General features: G+C 46.5%; 1 protein-coding gene across 2 annotated transcripts in view; it reads right to left on the reverse strand.

The window, feature by feature from the left end:
• Positions 1-24,018, reverse strand: part of Rapgef4 (Rap guanine nucleotide exchange factor 4) — a 117,576-nt gene that overhangs the window by 12,527 nt on the left and 81,031 nt on the right. For both annotated transcript variants that reach the window (XM_055600496.1, XM_055600495.1), the window contains 12 exons: positions 21,149-21,299; positions 19,158-19,246; positions 18,419-18,449; positions 18,118-18,196; positions 17,528-17,674; positions 15,704-15,801; positions 10,651-10,776; positions 10,067-10,245; positions 6,975-7,065; positions 3,356-3,406; positions 2,536-2,623; positions 2,075-2,139 (listed from right to left, as the gene is read on the reverse strand). In XM_055600496.1, coding sequence (XP_055456471.1) covers positions 2,075-2,139; positions 2,536-2,623; positions 3,356-3,406; positions 6,975-7,065; positions 10,067-10,245; positions 10,651-10,776; positions 15,704-15,801; positions 17,528-17,674; positions 18,118-18,196; positions 18,419-18,449; positions 19,158-19,246; positions 21,149-21,299 — 1,195 coding nt within the window. The remainder of the gene's footprint in view (positions 1-2,074; positions 2,140-2,535; positions 2,624-3,355; positions 3,407-6,974; positions 7,066-10,066; positions 10,246-10,650; positions 10,777-15,703; positions 15,802-17,527; positions 17,675-18,117; positions 18,197-18,418; positions 18,450-19,157; positions 19,247-21,148; positions 21,300-24,018) is intronic.

The following is a 24,018-nucleotide window of genomic DNA, read 5'->3' on the forward strand; positions in this document are numbered from 1 at the left end:
TCCAAAAACCAACCAACCAACCAACCAAACAAACAAACAAACAAACAAACAAAAAAACTTTGAAGTAAAAAAGAAATAAACTTACTGTGTTTCTAAATCATCTCAATGATATTCAACCCATCAGTAATTTAGGCTTGTGCATTATGGCTGCGAAGCTAGCCTAGCTATTCAGTGGCTGTTAAACAAACATGGCCACCCAGGGAGCAGAACATTTAGGAGCTCCTTGCTTGCTGCCTAGCAGGGAGGAGGTCACTGGTGTGGAGCCTGAGGTACAGACATGAGGAGCCTACTCCCGGGTCATCTTGACCCTCCTCTGCAGGCTGTGAGAGGGGAGGGGACACGTCTCTAGAAACTCCGAGGCAACTCTGTGCCTCCTCAGGAGATGGCTAGCACAGTGTGTGCTGCCGTTCTTGCTTGATCTGGGTGTAGTTAGCGTTAGCAGTCTCAAGTTCTGACGTCAGTCAATTCTTCTGGGAATCCCGGGTTTCACATCTCTGTGCTGTGTGGATTTTACAGCTCGGTGGTTGGCTTAGCTGCCTCATGGTCTTAGGATGTTCTGCATAAGCAATTCAGAAGGTACTTTTCCTATATGCTGGATCTTCCACTGTAGGAAAACAAGTGTCTTCCTTCCTTCCTTCCTTCCTTCCTTCCTTCCTTCCTTCCTTCCTTCCTTCCTTCCTTCCTTCCGTGCTAACAAGTAAGCAAAGAATTTTTCCTTTTCATTAAAAAAAAAAAATCTCCAAACTGACAACACAGCGCTACCTTTTGCTCATGCCCTACCTTTGGTAAATGGAAGATAAACCATTTACCCACTGGTACGGTGTCTTTGAGGAGTGTGGGTGTATATTCTGTTTCCTCAGAAGCTTAAAACAGTGGTGGCTACCAGCCAAAGCTGTCTTCCTAACCATAAGCTCACGGTGAACAGGACTGAGCTGTAGCCCATATACAATGGGTTGTTTCGAAGACTTCTGCAGACGTCACACTAGCTTGATCTCAAGAAACAATTAGAATTACAGGTCTCTGACAAAACAAATAAGCAAACAACAACAAAAGCCTACAGTACTTTCTGACTTAGAGGAAGACTCACACACCATGAACCATCCTTCTACCAAGAGGAAGATAAAGCAGGTACAAGCCCATTTTCTGTTGAGGAAACAGACTCACACAGAAGATGAGGAACAAGGACAGAACTGGGTATTGACCATAAATGTCTTCTGAGTTCCGAATCCAGGGCCACATTCACACTACAAAAAATCATCTTGGGCAAATGCTTGGCCCTTGGGAAATGGAGCTCTCTCACACTCTCTCCGGGCTACATGTAGGCCAGGGATCCGAAGACAGTGTGGCATTCCATTGACATGGACTGTGCAGCTAAAGAAGGCTTTGGCAGGACCTGCCTTATTGCTTCACACAAGAAAACAAACTGCAAAGTACCTTTTGCCAGGCCCCTATTTCTCTGGGTCGGGGTAGAGTAGAGGAGAAGGGGCTGGAAAATCCCGAGTAGGAAAGTGCCAGTTTCACATTTGTTACTGACATTTCGTTGTTGTTATTGTTGTTGTCGTTATGGAGATCTCCGAGTCTCCAAGTCCCCTCTCTGAACTTGAGCGAACTTTATGAGAATAAGCAATACACGCTTAGATTAATACCCTATAATAAAGACCGGCTGTAGTGTTGCCTTTTACCTCCGTGCACTTAAGTCAGCCCTGGCAGATAAACATTTGAAAGGCATCCTGGGGCAGTCTAGCTGCACAAACCATACAGAACAAGGAGAAACACACAAGTGACTCTTGAACATTCGTGCATTTTAACAACAAGCAGTGGAGGGACAGAAACAGACCACATAAAAGCTAGTTGCTGCTGTGAGCCGCAGCACAAATACCATTCAACTCCACAAAAGAGAACTGACAGCGAAAGAGAGAGCCGGTCTGAACCAAATGTTTCAAAACTCCCTTCTGTATAACTACCTTTGTAACATGGCAGCACACACACAAGTTATTTGCCTTATTAGTACAAATGCAAATTTTATTAAAAAAAAAAAAACCCACTGTGGTTAAGGTTATAATACTGCACGTACCATTTTTTCAAAGTTTACTAGATTGTCAATGAACGTCTTGTTCCCCTCATGAGTAAATGTCATATCTGTAAAGAAATAAAAGCCACATTCTAGTCACTAACGGAAATATGTCACACTAAGAGACTACAATAGCACCATTAGCATATGCGGGTGGATTTGCGCGACACTGCAGTCGGAAAAGCTGGTAATAGTTTCTTTTATGTTAGGTGTTTAACTTTCCAAATCACTTTACCTGAGGTTAGTAAAATCTCTAATGTAAACCCTTTTCACTCACAAGGCTTTTTATACCATTACCTTCCCACCTACCACCCCTTTTGGGAGACTGAGGCCCAAGAGCAGGAGTCAAAGGAGGTGGGAAGATAGTCTTCTCGACAGAGAGCCTTCTCAGAGGGCGTCCTGTGTTCCTCTTCCCTCCTCAAGCGCTCCCCCCAACCCCTGGCATGGGGGTGCCTATAGATTACCTTTAATAAGCAAGGGCATGAACGGGATGAGAGGGGGCTCCAGTTTAGCTGCTGTCAGCCTGTAGGCCCTGTGGTTTCTGGAAGGATCCTTGGGGGAAGCAAAGTGTTGCTGGTCAGTGATGAGTGATACATTACCACCCCTCCCCCTGCCATCCCACAGTTGTGTATTTTGGGATGAAGCAGAGCTATGGAAGAAAGACAGATTCAAACAGGTTTGATTTGCTTTTAAAACAGCTTCACAAACTTACGCTGTTTCCGTTCTCATTCGAAGGCACCTACAGGAGCTAAGAGAGGGTGTCCCTCCGCATGCAAAAATGATCTGTGTAAAACAAATCTCAGCAGATTTCCCCTGCTTCCCGAAGGCCCCCTGCTTCCTGAAGGCTGGCTCCCAGCCCATCCCCTACCTGGTGTAGCCAGTCCTAACTTGCCCTATGAACCATCCCCTGCCTCCTGACAAGACCCATTCACCACTTTCCTGTCTGGTAACACCTCCCAGACAGCAGGGAGACATAATTTTGGCAAGCCAAGAGACATAGCTTCCAACCCATAGCCACCTGAGCTGTGTCAGGTAGGGGACCCTATTATAGTGCTTTTCTAAGTTACACAAATTGACCTTATGTGGGACATAAGCCCTCTTTGAGTTACTTCCCGAGGGTGCCATTCATTAGTCAGACATGCTTGTTTTAGCAGCACTAAAAGGGATCATAAACTTCTTAAAGTCATACAAGGACAGATAAAATTTCTGCAGCGAGAACTTCTGCTAATCAGAAATTGGATTAATGCGGACAGTGAACGGAATAAAGAAACTACTGTCACTTACCATTAAGCTCTCGAACTCTGCATAGAACTTCTTAAACTTGCTTGGCAGTTTCTGTTAATGAAATGAAAATGACACACGCACCTGTCAGATTCTATATCTAGATATGGATTGCGTGCTACCATTTCAAAGGGAAATGCATTTTCTTCTGGTTCTTAATCAAACACCTCCGAGCCAGGCTGAACTATCATGCACCCTGTCACTTGAGAATAATCTCTGGACTATAGAGAACTTATCTTTGAAAACTCTTAATGTAGCTGAACTCCAAGAAGCTAGGAATGCTTTGGCCTTACTGCTTTTTATAATATATTCCTGCCTGGATGATTCATAATCAGGGCTGCCTGCATTCCTGAGATGCTAAGTGGCCAGGACCCCCTCTCCCCAAGTCCTTGTTTCTATTAACTCTTTGATTCCCCCAATTAGACATTTAGACTGGAGAATGTTAAGATTAAAGACCCTTCCTCCTTTACAGAGAAAGTCATGAGAGGAAAAAGCTCCCCCCTTTTTTTTAAACTGGTATTTCCTCAGTGCCTAACGATGCTGAGGGACAGAGGGACTCAGTTGCCTTTGAGTAGTTAAAACCTGTGCATTGCCCATGGAAGGAGCTATTCTCCTAGGCTGCGAGGCCCTAAGCTCGTGGCTCCTCTGTTCGATTTTGTCACTTCCCTTATATGCTCCGCGCTGCTTCTCTGAGCGAGCACTTCTGCATGATTTCTCTGCCTGGCTCTAATGGAAAACAGGAGAGTTCTACCAAGATGTGGCTTCTCATGTCTATATGGGTCAGTTCCTGGCAGCGCCGCTCAGCGCACCTGCCGAGGGAGGCCAGGAGATCAGAATGGGATTCCTTCCAACCCGGTGCTTCCTCCTTTGCCGAGAGTTGCTTTCGCAGAGCTGAACTCTCTACTGACAAAGTCAGATAGACCGGAGGGATGTGCTTCCCATCGTGAGACCAGGAAAACATCAGCAGAAAAGAGACCTAGAAATCCCCAGCAGCCCTGGTCTGCCCAGCAAGGTCTACCTTCCACAACTGCTCCACCAACCAGCCCTCTGCAGTCCTCAGGAAAACTCCTGCTTGTTCTCCGGTGTGTGGCTCAGACTGTCACATCCCCATTAAATCACCTGCCAACTCCTTTTCTGTTTCTGGAAGCCAGTGCCTTGCACATCCCCCATGTGCCTGAGTGCCCGTTTTCAAGGCTGCGGAGTACCTCAGATTCTCTCTCAGAAGATGCATTCAAGGCTGAAAGCTTCGGTGGGTAGCAAATACAGTCCATTAAAAAAAATAGATTTTTCTGGATCTGAGCATGGCAACACACACCTTTAATCCAAGCACTCTGGAGGCAGAGACAGGCGGACCTCTGTGAGTTCCAGGCCAGCCTAGTCCATAGTGTGTTCGAGGCTACATAGCCAGGACAGGCGTGTTAGGATTAGACTCACATTCATTGATACAGTCCACTTTGGAGTCACACCTCTGTCACCTTAGCTCTCTCTTAACTTGGTCAGCTTCTCAGACAGAGGCAACAGGCAACATGGCAATGACCCTTTTTGTGGCTCTCAAGGCTGTTCTCTATCTCCATACTGTTTCAAAAGAAGTGTCTTGGCAGGGGTCGCTAGTCAGTCCAGGGGGTGGCTTGGGATGTCAGCCGGTATTTTTGTTGCCACGACCCCGTGGAGGTTGGAGGAGGGCAACAGGAAGTGCTATTGAGATGTTGCGGGTGTGGCCAGAGAGGGCAGCTTGGCACCCTACAAGCAGGCGGTCCTCCACAGGGATTTATCCTCCTAACTGTCAATAGAGCCAAGCCAACACTCAGCCTCCATCTCAGATGGGAGTTGCAGGATTGCTCTCCTGCTTTGAGCCCTTTTCCTTACCATGGGCTCCTCCGTTGCTCACTGGCTGTTTTATGGTTGTCCTACAGTCCCCCGAGATCACGCACCATCCATCCCTTAGGCAGCTCATCTGGCTATTCTGGTGCTCACCGAAGCTGTGTGAGAAGCCCTGGGAGGCTTTCATCGAACACAGGGGAATAACCTAAGTCAAAGATGCTCACGAGCGAAAGCTCTCCTTACAGAATTACACAGTCACGCTTCGCCTCAGAAGAGAAAGGAAGGTTTAATTACAAAAGGCTGATCTATCCTGTTGAAGTGACAGAAGTAGAAGTTCGCAGACGCATGGCACTCTTACACCTGTAAAAGTGAAGGGCTGGCCAATTAGCTGCCTCTTTTTGCTGACAGTAAATAAGCTGGCTGCACCCTCCCTAAGGCTCTCCGAGGCAGCCCAAAGGGCTCAGGTAGTGCTCCATCTCACTGCCTGGTTGCTGTGATGTCAAACCTACAGCTGACCTCCATGGGCCCTCAAAAAACTTTAGACCTTTTTCTTTTTCCCCAACCAATGCATTTGGACTCCATGTGAAGGATTAGAAGCCAGAGACAGACTGGAGAGTGCAGACTACCAAGAGGGAGCCCCAGGTCTCTAGAGAGCCCAGGTAGCTTGGGCAGTGAGTCAGGGGCACTACACAATGGCTTCATTGCTTGCTGTTGGCACACCAGCTCTGTTCTTTCGCCGGCTGGAAGGCAGCTGCTCGGCTCGCAGGCCTCACTAGTTCCCTCATGCCTATATTCAGGGGATGAACTGCTGTGTGCTGCATCTGCCTGGAATTTTAAGAGAAACTCAAGACAGAAGGGCTTGCAAGGGCTTGCCCTATAAACAATGGAAAGATTTAGGAGAGTTCGGGGAAGAAAATAGTTTCAAGAGGGAAATGAGTAGGAAAATAGCTTCACGGGGAATGTGGACACAAATGGCTGCTGGTAAGCACCGGGGAAAAGTGGGTCTCGGACACTCCTTGGCCCCCTTTTCTGCACTCCCTCTCGAACATGCTTGGGTGTATTTATCAAGAGTCTATTTTTGTGAGTATGTTCTATTAGACTTCAGTATTTCTTCAGTCATGTCACGTATAAGGGGATAAGCACATTCTGAATACTAGGCTAATGACAAATGAAGGTGCTTTTGAACTGTCAATGGTTCACTCTTCCTATTTGTTACAGGAATTCGCAACACACCTGGGTAACTTTAGCCCCAAAGACGACAGTCTGTGCCAACTGTTGCTCCTGTCTGGAGGGAGGAGTTGCCAGGTGCTTAAGGGACGGCCGGTACCCTGCCGCTCCCAACAGTTGGCCTCTGGGCTGTTTCTCCCAGAAGCAAAATGACTACTTGGATAAAATGGATCTTGGACCCTCTTTCAATCATAGGTACGGCTCAGTGCAAAACCAATAAGCAGGCATTTCGGAGACAATTGAACCCGTGAGCAAAGTGACTTTTGTAACCATCAGGGCGCTGCTAGTCCATCATGGCAGGTGTAAAGACCTGAATTTAGGATTACTTACATTGGAGAGGTGGGAGAGCTAGGGTTCCCTGCCCCTCCCCTTTACTTCCCCCACCTGGACAGTATCTTTTAAAACTCTCACTCTGAGGTAATTAGCAAAAGGAGACAGGCTGTCTCCCTCCGAGCGTCCCACCTTTTCCATTGTCACACCAGTGTGAGCGCTAGCTCTATAGCATAGCTCCCGGGTGAGCCTCCGTTGTTATCCCTGAGGCGAAAGTCACAGCTGGGTCCTTGCAGCAGCTTACCTCCCACGTCAGTGCCAGGCGGCTCACGGCAACGTTGCTGAGGCCCATGACGATGGCGAAAAAGGAATTTAGGTTTTTGTACTCCTTGCAGCTGAAATAAAGGGGGCACGTGTTTAGGTAGAATGCCACTTTGGAGCAAGATTAAAAAAAAAAATTGGAGCTCCATTTTCTGAGAGTCATTAATATTCATCAGGACTCGTTTACATGAACTGGCAGTGACAGATTTAACACACTGTTGGAGTTCTGCTTGGGTAGCCATGCCCTGCCAATCGACAGCCTACTATAATTCTAGAAAGTTGGCAGTTTTGGCCACTGAGGTTCCGGTTTTGAGAAGCAATTTAAATTCACCTCACCTGAGGGTTATTATTATAATCTTATATTTGCTAAAGGCTGGAAGAGGGTGGGGAGACACATCCCATGGGATTGGAAAAGGGAAGGCAAAATGGTGGAGAATTTGAGACCTGGAGGTGGGTGCTCTGACATGGCAGGCAGGAAGGCGTTAAGGATGTCACAATGCCTAGGCCACCCTGGCTCCTGTATGCTATATTGGCAAAACGGAATTGTCGAAAAGTATCAGCTTTCAGGCCGTGGTCCCTGTGGGCTGGGCACTTGTTCTTCAGGAATTTGAGGTTGGGAAATAATTTATCTCATCAATAACAAAATAACCTTGTTTTCCGCTTTAATGACATCGGTGAGGCTGATTAATTTTGAGTCTGTGTTTGTGCTCCTATGAGTCTTTATGAATTTATATTTGGGATGAAGTATGTGGATCAAGCCTAGAAATTCTTATCAGAATAGTGACGCTATCCCAAGTACTTGGTGTACCCGATGGCAAACAACCACAACCACACACCCTAAGTCTTCATACCAGACCCCTAGAAAGGGTAAGCATTCACCTCACGGTAAACACAACTGCTTCACCACATATCAGTATGGTTATTTAAGCTGACTGGCATCATAAATAAATAATGGTTGAAGAAACATTTTTGTGGATGGCTCATAAGGTGGTTGCCTTGGCTGCTCATAATCAGCTCAAACAGTAGCACTGGGCACCTCTGTGCAGGTCTGTGGAAGAGGAGAAATGCACACTGGAAGAGCTATGGTGGGTCAGGCCCCACGTGAGCAGGCAAGGATGTGGTAGGGCTGGGGTCATGGCTCTCAGGTCAAGGGCTCGCTTCGCCACACACCTATGCTGGCCTTTGCCAGGTGTAAGTGACTTTGGGAGCATAAATCCAGAGCCACAGCCCTGCTCCGTTACCAACTCTGCTTATCATAATTCAAGGCAGGTCAGGAGAGGACCGACTGCTTGCCCTAGTTCCTTCTCCTGTGAACCCTAGATAAAAACACCTACCCCGGTTTTGAGCCTCAATTTTGCTAAGCTCCAGACAGGGCCAAGGACATAAAGGAGACGCTGCAGCTCTCAAAGAACAGCAAGCAGCATGGAGGCTATCGCCTACAGCATTGCTTTTCAACCTTCCTGATGCTCCGGCCCTTTAATATAGTTCCCCATGTTGTGGTGACCCCAACCATACAATTATTTTGTTGCTACCTCACAACTGTAATTTCGCTACGGTTACAAATCGTAATGTACATATCTGATATGCAGGATAGCTGACACATGACCCCTGAAGGGGTCAAGGCCCACAGGTCGAGAACCCCTGACCTACAGGTTTCTGTTTTGTCCGCACAGACGCAAGGTGACAAAGGACTACAGTCTTTACTAACTGGGCTGAGTAAACAGGTTCACCGTGGGACAGTAGGCTCAGCACGGGGCTGAACATGGTTAATTAATCAGCTGACCTCTAGGGAGGGCCAAGTCCACCTATATAATCAGCAGGAGCCAGGAGGAAGAGGGGGAAATTACAAAGGCAGAAACATTAAAAAAAAATATATATATATATATATATATCTCCAGGGTGTTTTGAGAAGCTTATCTATGTTGCCTCCCTAAAATAACAGGCAGGGCCCCTCTTCCCTCCTTGCTGCACTTGGTCGTAGCAGGCTGAGGTGAAGGGAGAACAGGCTCCCTGCAATGGCAAAGCACAGCCAGTCATGTTTTCCGTAATCCAGTTACTCTGAACACACGCAGGCATTTGCTCAGTGCACAGAGGGCATTCATGCTGCTAGGCCAAGTGTCCGCACTGGGCTAGACCTCTCTTCAGATAGCCAGCCTTCCCAAAGAAGAGCGAACAGCGCGTGCATCCAGAGGCTCTGGTGTTCTATTGTACCCTCACATTTCTGGCAAAACAACTCAAGGCATTTGGCAAGCCGGCTTCTATGAAACACCAAGCAGCTTTCCCTTCTTTGTTTAGCTCTGGAAATCAAGACTCTGTGCAGGATCTGAACTGTTTGGCTCAAGAAAATTGCCTGGCTGGGGTGATTTGTTCTCCCAACCTTCCTGGGCTCGGGCTGTGTGTTTTAGAACGGGAAGGAGCCTCACAGCACAGGCCGCATTTAGCTGTTTTATTTTTAGCACGGTGGTGATACCAAAAACATGGAAGTAAACAGGAGGTTGTCAAGCATATCTAAATAGCAGGAGAAGATTAAATTCATGTCAGGGAGAAACCTAACTGGCCCCTGCAGTAAATAAATTGTTTCCCAAGAAGCGCTTTTAAACAGAATATTTATAAGATGTTTGCTTTCTCTGCTGTGCATGGAGATGATTTCCTAGTGCCAGGTTCGCTGGCCCTTATGCAGTTTACTGATTTTATTCTGGCTGAGTTGGATGAACTGTTCTTTCCAGCATGTTCTACTGCCCTCTACCGGTGAGAACGTGTCATGTGGGAAACAGGCTTCAGGAGCCTTACAAACCCAAGTCTCTATAAAGGAACTTTTGTTTACTTAAGGCGCTCTCGGGGGTGGGGAGATCTGAAAAATTCAGAGCAAAATCCACTCCCCTTTTGATTCCAGCATCAGTACTACGAGATGTCATTTATATATTGATGTTAACGGTTAAAAAGCTAGAAGACATTCTTCTCTCCCAAGAATTCAGCTCCGGTGGTCCTTCCACCCTGCTTTTCTTTTAAGGTGTGTTCCACGAGAGCACAGCTCAGAGACTTTCTTTTTTTCAATCCTAAGTTAAAGATACTTACTGAGCTGCTATCTTGATAAATTTTTTCAAAAGCTGAACGCGCTTGCTGAGCTGGGAACAAAGGCAGACCTCAGTGACAACCCAAAACTGAATCTCATTAAATCTCCTCAGGAACAAATCCAAGTTTGCTGTGGTCTTTTTAAAATTATGCCTTCCAAATGTGTGGTAGATTAGCTCCAGCTAGAACAGAAAGGAAAACAATTTCACTTATTTGTTGGCTTTTAAATCAGAACGCCAGCCTGGCTCCTCTGTTTGTCAAGAAGGTATTCTATCAAGCAGCAGATGTGAATTCAATCGCTAACGCGGATGTAACTTGTCATATAGATTTGAAGGGCCTTGGTGAGGCTTGTGGAATATATAAATATAAACTAGGTGTTATTGGCTTAATAGACTCTGGGAGACATAGCATAGCATCACAGAGATTTTTTTTTTCTTTAATACTTAAGGATTTTATAAGCTCAGCATGCACAAAACCCACCATGTGGCTCCCATATGGCAGCACACAGAAATGTGGGTTGAGTGTGGCCAGCAGGCTCTGTCCAGGATCCTATGGAGCCCACGAATGTTCCTCTCTGGGCACCTTACCTCATGCACGCAGTTGAAGAGCTCCCAGTCATAGGTTGTCATCTGGTATGCCAAGTCTTTGGAACTCATCAGTTCAAAAGTGCCCACTGTCCCAGTGGTTGGGCCTTCCTGCTCTGGCAAGGGAGTCTGGGAATGATTGTGAAAAACTGGATCAGAACCCCAAAAGAGATGAATGCTTAGGGCCAAATGCTTTCAGGAGTTTTTGATGGGAAAGGGTTTGGGGGATATGTCAGGTGTATGTTGAGAGGTTGGTTTTGAGGTTAAAAGTGCCTTTGCTGGTCGTTGTGTTTGCTTCAAGGCCGTCTTTTGTCCTTATCATCATCACACAGGCATCAATCATCACCTTTGTCATCACCAGTTCAACTGCGGGCTGTGCCAAAGAGACTGGCAAAGGATGGCCCGGGGAAGGGTCTTCTGTGCTGGGGGCTTGCGTGTACCTGGAAACTCCTCCTTTTCCATGGCAAAGATGGAAAATGCTCTTGGATACCGTCCTTTTGGGTTTCCATAGAAACTGTTATAAAGCCAAATACTAGCACGGGAATTTGAGTTTCTACCCACGGCACTACATAACTGGGGTGGTGACTGAGGTCAAGTTGCCTCAGCCATGTCTTCATACACCACCTAAAGGGGTAAGGTGGTAGAGAGTGCTGTGGGTTGAGTCTGAGTGGGATTTCTAAGTCCTCAGCCCCCTGAGAGCTACTGGGCTGAGAACATTACTCACGTGTTTGGAGCAAGACTAGATGGCAGATGCTTGCTGCTCTGACCAAGACTTTTGGTCAAGAGTTTTCGTTTGGTTTGCTTCTCTTCTTTTGTATTCTAAGAGACACTGTAAAGTGTTTTACTTTGTAAGAGTAGTGACAGGTGAAGGAGTGTGTAATACTTTAATCCTTATCTGTAAGAGTAGGAATGGACATATATACATACATACTTACACACACACACACACATATATATGGTGATGAAAATAATATTTGCTAATATGATGCTAACATTGATAATAACATCAATATTCACGTCACAGGGCTAGAGATGAGCACATTCCTTGCGCGTACAAGGCTCAGTGCTCCAGGCCCAGCATTAATAAGGAAAAGGGTGCGTGTAGGAAATACTAATATTATCAGGTTTCAACAGCATCTTCATTACCACTGTATTCACCACGTGCCCTCTGTGCTCCAGACACCAAAGAATTGACATGGTGTAGGTGATTCCTGCATCGGAGAGTTCAGCCTGTGAGTGAGCAGTCAAGTTCGTAGTGTGATAGAATTAGCCTCCATCAACACGTGCTGTGCTGCTGTGGGCACAGCCACTTGCTGGACTTCATTTGCATACCTGGAGACAGAGCATCAACAGGTGTGTGGACCAGCAGGTGGAGGCACCTGAATGGTTCTTTTGAAATATGCTGCATATTCGCAGTCGATGTGTGATGGAGTATGAAAAGAAGCTGTGAACAGGCGGTGAAAAGAAGCTTTTCTCAGGATGGTTCACAGCCATGATGGATAGCAAGGGTGGCTCAAAAGTGGAGAAGCTGCCAGGAGAGTTTCTTTGCAGGAACGGATTGCAGAGAGGGACCAAATAACAGCTTTTAAAGAGTGTCTTAGTATCAGATTAGGAGTGCCAGGTTGGGGTTTTTGTCACAGGACAGAGAAAAGATCATGTTGGTGCCTGCTTTGGAAAACAGCAGGCTGAATATAAACCCCACGGTAGTAACACATACTTGGAATGATCCCCTAATCTTAGGACGGTCTGGCTCCAGCTGCAGTGAATCAGGGTTATACCACCTAAGTTGGCAACTTGGGTATTAATACCAGGGCTTGTTAGGAGAATTGAATGGGAACGATTTAAGTGCAGCATGTAAACCCAGCCCTTGGCGCAGGGAGCCGGGTCACTTTCCAAAGGGTTGCACTGCTCCAGACGCATTGGGAAGTGTGGTTGGTGCAACAGTCTAAGAGCTGCATAAGAGCTGCATAACGAGGCAGAAGGCAACAGTTCCAAACAGACCCGGCGCTGACGGGCAAGCAGTTAACGGCGCAGCTGAGAATGGTTTCAGCCCAGGACAGGTCTTCAGAGGAACAGTAGGTGAAGCTTTTACATTCCAGGTCTTAGGACAGACAGCTGTCCGTGTTCTCCCTTCCTCTGATAGCCGCTGCTGTGCCTCTCTACTCTGCTCTACAATGGCTCTCACTCCAGTCACGGAGTCTGCTCGCTTCTTCGGCTGAAGATGGAGTTATCCATCCATCTGCATCTCTAGCGCTTCCCTTAAGGTGTTATGGTGTCTCATAGATAGCACCAATTAAGCTAACAACGCCTATGGAGATTTCAACACTAAGGAAGATGGGAAGCCCTTTTAGTAATGGGTGCTGGGTTGCCATGACCACATCCCATCAGGGGTACAAGAAATCCCCGTAGAATCTCCGTCTTCACCTGAGTGGGAGTCCCAGACTACCTCATGCTTCTTCCACGAGCAGCAGGAGTGCCTTTCTTGGAAATGGGGGATTTATTTGCTGAGCCTGGACCCCACAGGTAACACTTCCTTGGGCCGTTTTCTTGTGGAGATGCCCCATTGGCAAGGCACTGCAGACCTTACGTAGGATCTGCACAGCACAGGTGTCTAAGAACTGACAACCCCCCATCTCTGGACCCCTATGGTTCCCCACTCAACCTTACTGAGAAATGACATTTTTGCTAATGCTGGGGAAAGGTGATTGGAAGAACAGCCTCACCATGGTCCTAGCCCAGTTAACACATAGAAAGGGGGGTGCTGTCAGTGACATTGATGGCTAAGCAACCTCCACCCCAAAGCGTCCCTCTTTGCTTGCGCTGCACCCCCGCTTCTGGAGTGGAGCTTGTCATTGCGTGTCCTGATGACACACTGGTCATCACGAGGTCCTTGAGAAAGATGGTCTGTGAAGGGCTCGTCTTTGAGCCTATCCCACAGCCAGAAACATCCACAGACCACGGAATGAGGTGGCAGACACTAAATAAAAGTCTTAGGAACCAGTGAGTGCATCATAGGAGAGCCAAATTACAGTACCCTGCAGCTTTGTTGTAACTGGCTCTGTGCTAACATTTATACTCAAATAAGATGTCAGGAAGAGTAGAGCTCCCAAAGGCAAGCCTTTGCGCAGTGGGATCAACGCTGGCACTCGACTAGTTTTAGACAACACATTTAACACTAAAATTCACTTTCCTCGGGACTGCTTGGCTTACTCTCTTCCTCATTTGCTGTCAGTGTCATACGGGGACAGATACTCCGGGGCACTTGTCATGCGAAGCTGATACTTGGTAAGTGTCTGCTGATAGATCTGAGGAGGTCAGACCAAAGCCTACACTGCCCTTGCCCTCCGGACCACTCTTTCTAGAAAGATGGTTCTCACAGGGCTGCAAGTCTGGGAAGGAGCTTCTGGTAAGGTCTGCCCTCTCTGAGCGCAGGGAGGTACAGAGCACCCCCAGCCGAGAGGCTCTTGTCTTGGGTCCTTGCTGCCAAGCAAATTCCTTCCAACCACTCAGGCCTTAAAATGGAAGATAAGCAAGCGCCCAGAACTTGGAAGGCCGCAGTACTGTGTGCAATAAACAGAAGCTTAAAAAGTTAGTGACTGGCCCCGGGGAGCTAGCGGCAGTCCACGTGCCTGACTATCTGCCCCTTGGCTCAGCACAGCAGCAGCCAAGAACCAGCTGGCAAGAGAGGCCCCAGTGCCCTGTGTGGTAAACATTTCACCCAGCACCTTTAATGGAACATCAGCAGCACCGGCTGCTTATTATTGGTTTCCAGGACAGGGTAGCTGGACTCACAGCAGTTTTTTTAAATTCTATGAGTATGCATGATGGGTGTGCGTGTGTGGTGGGGGAGAGGATGGACATATAGTCCACGTGGGGTTCGGAGGATGACTTTGGGGAGTCACGTTCTGTGGTTTCCTGGATATTTATTTTTATTTATTTATTTTAAATGGCTAAATGTTGAGAGATGTTTATTCAGAAAGCAAAGAAGGAAGGTGATTAGAGAGGCAAAGAGTACGCAAGGAGGCTTGTGGCTCTGTGCTGGTCTTCCTGTGCTGGTGGGCTAGGGTGAGTTGGGTGCTCAGGGCGTGGTGGGGGAAATGGAGGCACTGTGCTACCTTTGAGAAGTTCTTCCTTTAAGTGGAAACAAGATGGTGTCAGATGGTGCTCCACTGGCTCTCGTGGGACACAGCTGCCATTCTAGCACACAGGATAGACACTCAGGAAGAAAGGTTAAGACCTAAGGGCCAGCATGAGCCACAAAGCTAGACCACATTCAGACAAACAAACAGATGAACAAAAACCCATGGCCTTCCTTGACGCAGAAGCCAGGGTCCCGATGAGGGAAAACACGTTCTGTTGATGCGGTGCTGGGTGGGAGCCCAGGGGCTCATGTCTCTCACACACACGCTCTCTCTCTCCTACAAGGGAAGCCCGTGTGACCAGAGACAGAAGAAACTGGATTTATGGAACTAAAACTGGTCCTGGCGGCTCCTAAGATCCTTCAGTAGCCTTTAGAAGCTAGCCAAATTCGTGTTTAATTTTTATAGGATAAACAGAAATGAACATGCTTTTCTTCACAGAAGTTCTGTGTCTGGGGACAAGTGTTCTGACCTCTGGCATCCCTACGATGGTCCAGAGAGTATGCTCAGGGAAGAGCCCTCTAGACCTGGTGGTGTCCCTGCCACCTGTCCTCAGGAGTTCTCTAAGACCGATGCTTCCCTTACCCGTGATGATTTCCCTCCTGGTCTGCGCGTTCCGATTCTGAACATTAATACTGAATGTGAAGACATTTCAATGAAATGAATCACACCCAAGACTCTGAGAGCTGAGCTGTGTCCCCGGGGCCGTATGGCCCTGATAATTTCCACAGAAGGTTGTCTAAAGCCTGGAGCGTCTCCAGCGAGCACCCAAGGCTTCCCCCTTAGACGGCAGTGTGGAATGAGCCACATGGCAGTTAGGAAGTGTCAGCAAGCAGCCTCAGTGTGGCTGTGAAATCAAGCTGCAGACGAGGTTTTCTGATTGCACACACTGCTCTGAGGAGGCCATTCACACTTACCAGTGAGTCGAATTGCTCTCGCGGGCAGGCAAACAGGCGTCCATTAATGGTGAGCGTCGTAAATACTGAAACATCATTAGGTTTGAGCACCACCTTTTCTGTGAACATAAAAAGCATGAGATTGCCTATTAAATCCATCTGAGATTTGCTGCACTGCCCTAATCACACCAACAAATTGCCAGCTCAGTGAATTACTGGGACACGCAATGTGACTGCATAAAACACAGGGGTGAAGGGATCCACTGAATTAAAAAAAACAAAAAAACAAAAAATACAGTGCTTTCAAATAGCCACAATGCTCGGGAGACTGTCAGGAATGAGCACACAGCAGAAGTGGAAACACCCAGATCCACACTGCAGCCATAATTATTTATAGAACCTGCACAGCCATTTATGTAGCAAGTTAAGGTTCTCGATGGTGACAATGCCTGCTGCTTTGTAGACAGAAAGATCATTGTTAGGAACCTTGTGGGGTTTGGGGGTCACTTTACAGAACTCACACAATTTTAATTGCCAAATAACTTTTTTCCTTTAAAACTTGCTCCCAGTTTGGAAGGTGGCAGCATTAACTACTTTAAGTCTCTTTCTATAGTTTACAAATTAGTTTATTGAATATATATTTAGCACTTACTATGTACTTACTAGATACTAGGGACACATAAAGAAATGATATATAGAGATAAAACATATATTAAAAAATCCCAGTCAACACAGAGGGATAATGAATGAATGAATGAGTGTGTGTGTGTGTGTGTGTGTGTGTGTGTGTGTGTGTTAGCTAGATGAGATAAGGGCCACAAAGTACAGTAGGGAAAGGAGTTACAATGTATGTATGAGGGGAGCAGTTAAGATTTTAGATGGGCACCAAGGGCAGGCTTCAATGGCACGCTGACATTTAGGTGAAGAGCCGGTGTACTGGGCACCTATGGAAGGATGTAATTAGTGAATCATAGAGGTCATCTCAGGTCTGGAGCAACTGGCACAAAAATAGAAGGAGAGGTCTTGGGAATCCAGCATCCATTTAAAATTCAACAGAATCATCCACCTTCATGTAAGGCAGAAATGCTTCCCTCCATTCTGAAAGGACCCTCAAATGGCTGTGAAGCCATCACCGTGGAACTGATGGCTCCTTCCTGCACCCTGTCACTGCACCATGGGTGGCCGCTGTCCAAGCCCCTGCCAGCACGGACTGCAGGTACCCTTTACTTCCTAATTCCTCCAAGCCTGGGAGGAACTCATGGACAGAGTGTCTAATTCTTCCTTGTCTGTCATTGCTACATTCAAGTGGGCATATCATACAGGATGGTACAAAAGGACATTTTGGGTAAATATAGTCAGGGGAGAGTAAAGGAATTGTCATCCCAGTTTGGGGAGCAAAGAACTCCTCATGTTATTACACCAGCTGGGCTCTGCTGGCTCCTCTGGTTAAGTAGGAAACTGTCATCAGCTGAAAAGAATAAGCCCTCACCTTCCCCCACTTCAGTTTGTAGTCACCTGGAGTGCTAGCTTCTCAGACTCCACAGCCCCTAAGGTGCACCTTTCTCAGGGATCTTAGGCCCAGAAAGTTTTCTTTAATGGTTTCCATGGAAAGAGCCCCAGGCTGACACATATGCTAGAGATTGCAGACACAGCTGCCTCCCATAAATCGCTCCTCACTCCTTTGCGCGGGATCCTATGAGATCGGGAATGTTAGATATTTGATAAGCCCACAATATTTCTGTCATCCCCCTGCCATCTGCCTTTGCCATCCTCTGGGTCAGCTGGTTTTGATTGGCCAGGATGGCTTATTTCACAAAAACCAAAAATGCTAATCCAGGCCATTACCTCCTCCGGAGTTCATTTTGACTATCATCAGGCCTTCCCCAGAGCCGAGTTTGTCGGCCACTGCGCTGATGACTTCCTTCACCGAGGCAGCTACGGGCACACGAATGGTGGTATAGGTATGGTCCAGGCAGTAGACCTTAAACAAAACTGCAGAGACAGTTGGCAATGTGAGAAAATGGTCTCAAGCATTCAAAGAAAAGCATAGGCTATGTACATTAGCTAGACAGGGTCTGAGCATACTCCCTGCTCTACGGAGGACCTGGGGTTGGGGCAGGACCTCGCTCTGGCCATCTGTAAGGTTCCCACCACCTTCCCACCAGTTCTTCACAGAAGTGATAGTCTTGCCAACCAAGCCCTGGGAGAGCCCACATCCTTTTAAGGGACAGTGACAGTCAGGGAGAGGCAGTGTCAGCGAGGTGTGCGCAAGCATCTCAGCTCTGTCCGGGTACCAGACTCTAGGAATGTAACTTAGGAGGAGAGCAGGGGGCTCATCCAAGAGCAGCTTTTTTGGTGGGCTCAAGGCCATGGTTTCCGGGGGTGGGGCATATTTTAGCCTGGCTATAAATTAGTCCACACGAGAGATTGCTCACCCTCATCGGAGCCGCGGATAGGCTGACGCTTCTGGGCCCTCTCGTCACCTGTGTTGAAGTGCTGCAAAAGCACCTTGGGCTGTAAAAGCAACAACCACAAGTGAGTAAGGGGGGGGGCGACCAACACACCTGGCCACCCAGAGAAGATGCATCCGAGAAGCAATCAGAGCCACGGAATGAAGCAGACAGATTTTTTTTGTGTGTACCCAGGAGACATTGCTTCACCGTACTGCAATCCAGGGCTCTGGACAGTCACAATGCTATAGGGTACAGACGGTGCTGCACCCTGAAGACCCCTTACCTTCTTCTGGGGAGCCTTCGCGTCTTCTGAGCTACAGGAAGTAGAGAAAGCACACTGTTGAACACCACTGCTGCTGTTCTTGCAGACTGCTTTATTTGCATGCTTCAGGGAAATTGTACAATCTCTCTGGACAGCAATGGGAGCTCCCCACCCCCAACCCTGCCATTTTGATAGCAAGAGGCCAAAATGCGTGGAAGCAGCAAAGCCACCAGCTCATGTCACAGGCAGATCCGGAGCAGACCCGAGGTTACATGCCCTGGTTCCTGGCTTTCAAAGTCAATTTTATAACATACCCATGCTATAGTACATAATCTAATAGTTCATCCATGGCATGGGAAACCCCCAAATTCACTGCAAGGACAGGAATATTTGCAATAAACAGTCTTCGCAGCAGAGAGTGAATTTCCCATATAGGTAACTGTTTTCAAATGTACTCAAACGCCCAGGAGCTGTTTTGCTGCTGGGTTATCTAAAGGCCTCATGTATCTAGAACTGGGCTTGTCAAAGGGCAGGTTCCCTCTCCATAGCTGTCAGCACAGACAGCAATCAGGTCCTTCTGTCTCATTGCTCACCCTGTCTCATTGCCACCCGTGCCTGGGGCCCATGACACAAATCAGATCATGCGGTTAGTGACAGACCAGTGCTAGCCGTTTTTATAGGCAAAGACTGTTTTTGGAAGATGTTCTGATCACAGGCAGGCAGTTGCTTCATGAAAGCATCCCCCAAAGTAAAGCCTTACATTTGTTTGACGATTTTCTCCAGCTCTGGCAGCTGCTCCTTGAAGCCAGCCATCATCCGGGCGTCATCTGATACAGACACATAGAACTCCTGTAATCGGCAAAGGGCACAGGATCGTAAGAACTGAAAGGTGCACAGCTCTCTAGAGAGCAACGGAGACATACTCCTATACCATGAACACTGCTAGCGCCTCCATGAAACATGGGAAGTGGGGGAGGAAGGAGGAAGGAGGAAGGGAGAGCAGGAGGGTGTGGTTACACATTTACCAGTGAGAAAAGGTCCTGAAACACATAACGGTGATGAAATGGCCACCAATGAATTATATTTAAAAACGGCTAAAACAATAAAAAAAAAAAAAATACGTTCTTTACATCTTTCCACAACAAAAACTTAAAACAATAAACTTCGAGGGAACTGACTTATGGTGCTTTTGTGTGAAAGAACACAAAGCCTAATGTTTTGGAATAGGCCACTTTACAATCTGCGTGTTCAAAGCATTCTTAAAATTTTTTCTCCCTCGCCCCCAGGGGATTTTAATATTTGTTTTTTTTATATCACTTTAATTTATTTATCATCTGTCTGATATTCACTGTCAGTGTGGTTGTTAATGGTACAAACACAGACACGACACGGCCCTCAACTGGGAGCTTGTGGTAACATCTCATCCAATGCGCCCAGAGCCGTGCTGGCCAGGTAGCAACATCAGCACGTGTGCCCATGTCTCTCAGGCGCAATGGCCTCCGTGGCGGGCCATGACAACCACGGCAGTCACAGGGAGGGGTCCAAGGTAGCACTCGGTCCCAAGCCATCATCTTTCTTATTTTTAAAATCACTATTCCTTAAATGACTCCCCCTTCAGCCACAGCCCACTTCTTTTGATGCCTCTTCAAAGGTGACAGAAGTCAAAAGGAGTCATAATTCTTTGGCAAAATTTATGTTAGAGCAAAGAGACTGAATTTTGAAACAGAACCACACCATCTCCCTATGCAGGAGCGCTCTTTGCTGAGTTCTGGATGGAAGAGTGGGTGCAGTTGCTCCCCTTATCTTGGGAGAGTCGTGTTCCACAGCATCCATTACCTGTCATCAACTTACAGTCTGGAAATACTACATGGAGAATTCCAGGAATAAATAATTCATAAATTTTATCACAGTATATCATAGTATTTTCATATCGTTATTGCAGTTTACCTCCTAGTGTGCTGAACTGACAAATTTCATTCTGAATAGACATGTGTGGAAAAAAAAATGTAATATACAGAACTTGGTTCTATTAGCAGTACAGGTCTCTACGAGGGGTTTTGGACTGTAACCATGGATACTGGATACTACTTAATCCAGGGTCAAAAGCCAGGGCCCATGCTGCAGTGAGCCACAGAAAGAAGGGCAGCTGAGCTAGAGGAAGTGTTGATCAAGTAAATGGTGTCTATTCAGAACTGCTTCCTGGTGGCCTTGGCAAGTCCTCATTACATCAATCTGCTTCTCAGCAGCCAAGCCTACCCACCATTTGTCCTAGTGCCCTTACTCCTAAGAAAGTAACTAAAGACAGACCTACATGCACAAAAATGTTTGCTGTACAGTTATCCTAGAAAGGAGAAAATGGTGCAATATGGGCACAAACACATAATACATTTGCGGATAGCTACTGATTGATCATCAAGGCTTTTTATCACAAAGATCATACCGACACGGAAAAATCTTTACAGAGCTAAGTAGGAAAAAGCAGCCTGCAAAATGCCGGGTACTAATGTGATTACAAGTCTATCAAACACACAAAGAAAGCGAGAGCAGATGATAACACATCGCAGTGCCGCCACTCACTGAATTAGAACGGCAGGGTAACAGATGATGTTTTTCTCTTATTCAAGTACCCTCTGACAGTGAACACGTTAACAAAGTCTAAAACTGGCAAACTCGGTGTCTCTATAGAATTCGCTGTACACCCCTGTGTTCCGGGACAAAAGGATATTCTTGGAACGGATGACCCGCACATACCTCCAAGAAAGCCATGGCCACACCATCTTCTTGAAGGAGGTCCCCATACATGGTGGCCCATTGCAGAACCAAGCGGATGACCCGCCTCTTGTTGTTGACGGCGTAATCCAACCTCTCCTGTTCTGTACCTTGGGAAGGCTGTGCATGGTAGGTGCCAAGGAGTCAAGGAAACCACAGAGCTTCTTGCTACCCCACTTTGCCAAATTGTGCTACCTGAACATCAGAGGTGTGACAGACCTCGGCTTTGGACTGGTGTGCTCCCCCACATTGGTCCAAAAGGAGACTCCCCATCATGGTGTCTGAAGCGTGCACACGCATTCTCTTGGTGACTCCTACTCTCTTTTACCTTACAGCTGACTGAGGAGTTAGACGACAGACTGCCTAGGCTAACGTGTTGACAAAGATTCCTGTGGTGTCTAGCTTCCGCTCTCACCACACCCCATCTGTCCTCTACCTCGCCCTTCGCCTCTCAGGACAGTAGTGTGATTTCTCATTGCTTATCTCTGCATTCTTTGCCTCAGCCCGTTGGACCCCCTAATTTTACTCACATCATTACAATCCCCTTCTTTACATGAGTTTCAACTTAACTCTTCTGGGAGGGTACCCTCTCCGGCCAGGACCACGGCTGATGTCATGTTTATATAAACAAGCAAGGTGGAGGTAGATTAACTCACTATGCATTAGGGATTGTACAGTCTTACTTAATCAGTCCTTGGTGAGGCCTCCAGACCCTCCTTATAACACATCTTCTTCTACCTAGACCAACGTCCTACTTCATCATCATTTTGCGCACATGTGGCCAGCCATCTTAATTATGAGCCCTGTGAGGCTCAGGGTGTTGTTTGTCTTGTGCACCACGACTTTTATCCCCCATTTTAACTTGTTTATCAATAGAATTCCACACTTAGTTGAGTGCCTACCACATGTCAAAAGGAAAGGGTCATGCTGTCATTGACACTCCCGTGTGGTCAACACAAGTATTTTAGATTAGATACACTTTTCCTTTTTTAGTGATTTATAGTGGCTTCTATCATAATCACCTAGTTCCTGAAACAACTTGTATTTATAGTTGATGTTGTAAATTATACAAAAAGGACCTCTGCTAAGCTCTATTTTAGCGTCTGGTGACGAAACTGTTGTTTCCTTTCTAAAAGTGAGCAAACCAACACAAAGGGAACATAAAAGGCTGTGATTACCTAGTGAGAGGGCACAGTTGGTTTTGAGTCCAAGACTCCTGACTCCAGCTAAGTTTTATTCCACTGAACAGCATTCCTGAGCCTCATAGCCAGCAACAAGACCAGCCACGTCTTAGCTGACAGCCACGGCTTAAAAGGCACCACAGAAAACTGCCTTGTGGCAGCACTGTGCTGGAGAGCCAAGCCCACCAAGGGCCTTTGGGGAAGAACTATAAATAATCATGATCAAGGTAAATGACAGAACTTTCAAGCAAAGGTTTACTGCATGTAAATGGGTTGCAAAATGGCTTTCATAAATTGAGCAGGAGATTCATAAAAAAGAAAATTGCTCAACCTCTATTGCTACAATTCTCTCCGAGTTTACAATAAAAAAAGGGAAGACAGATCACTTTATGTGAAAATTATTTCTTTTCTGATTAACCCTTTGGTCTCTTGCTTATATTTATCTGCATAACTCAATCTTCCTCTCATAAGAATTACAATACCGGGCATAAAAATTTGTGACTATTGTGCACATAGGCACTAGCGCTGTCAGGCTTGACTGAAATACAAGTACTGGTTGGCTCAGCGGAGGCCTGGAGAATCTGGGCTTGAGTTCTTTGGTTCCCACTGTCTGTGGCTTTGATTTGAGGTGAGTCATTGGGAACTACAGACTTCTGTTTTCTCAGCCGTGGAAGAGGTGAGATGTGACAACTTCCAGCATCTCTTTAGCTACATTTAATAACACCAATGTAAGGCTGATCCAAAGAAAATTAGGTAACACAAACTAACATAATGAAAGCAAGCTACTTCTCATGGTCTCTCTTGCTTAATTTTATAGTAACTTGTGTTTTACCTGGTGCTATAGTTTTGACGTGGTATGTTCCCACCGAGATTCATGTCTAGGCTTTAATTCTTTAATGCAAAAAGCACCACAAGGTTATATTTTTAAGGGTCATTAATGTCTTTGCTGAGAGACAGTGTTAGTTCTTAGGAATGGACTGATTCTTTCTAGAGTGAATCACAATCCAATGTGGGCTCCTTTCCTGGTTCTCTCTTTTTATATGCCCATTTGTCCTTCTCTGTGGAGCAGGATGGTGCCCCCAGCAGACACCCAGGAGATATGGCCATCTTGAACTTCCAGCCTCCAGAACTGTGAGCTAATAAATCACTTTTCTCTATAAGTGAGTCAGTGTTTGGCGTGTCCTAGTGCAAAGACAGAAAATAAATTAAGACACATGGAAACCTGGTTTAGATCAGGCTTTGGAAGGTACTAGTTTAAAATTGTATTTCTGGAGTCAGTAGGATAAAGTAGGAATGGCCAAGGTGGGGCCAGCAGGGGTTTGGGGTTTGGACAGCCTTGGTAGGTATGAGGTAGTAAAATTATAAAATCTGAACAGAATGTGTTTGAGGGCTCCTGCTACGCTAGGCTTACTCTGAGCTCACTCTGTGCCAGTTATCTTGACTTTAAGTTATAGCCAGAGCAATCTAGGCTTTTCTCCATCAACCTTGTTAGAACTAAGTGATAGCATGTCTATTAAAAAAAAAAAAAACAACAACAACAAAAAACCATCTTTCTGATGACCTTATGCTGTGAAAATTCTTGGAAATGTCATATCAGCTTTAAAAGAACATCACACTGTGCCCTGACTAACTCTACAGGGCAGAGTCTTTAAAAAGATTTCATTCTACATG

This window comes from Psammomys obesus, unplaced genomic scaffold (genome assembly GCF_907164565.1).
Source record: "Psammomys obesus unplaced genomic scaffold, mPsaObe1.curated_primary_1811, whole genome shotgun sequence".
NCBI classification, from domain to species: Eukaryota; Metazoa; Chordata; class Mammalia; order Rodentia; family Muridae; genus Psammomys; species Psammomys obesus.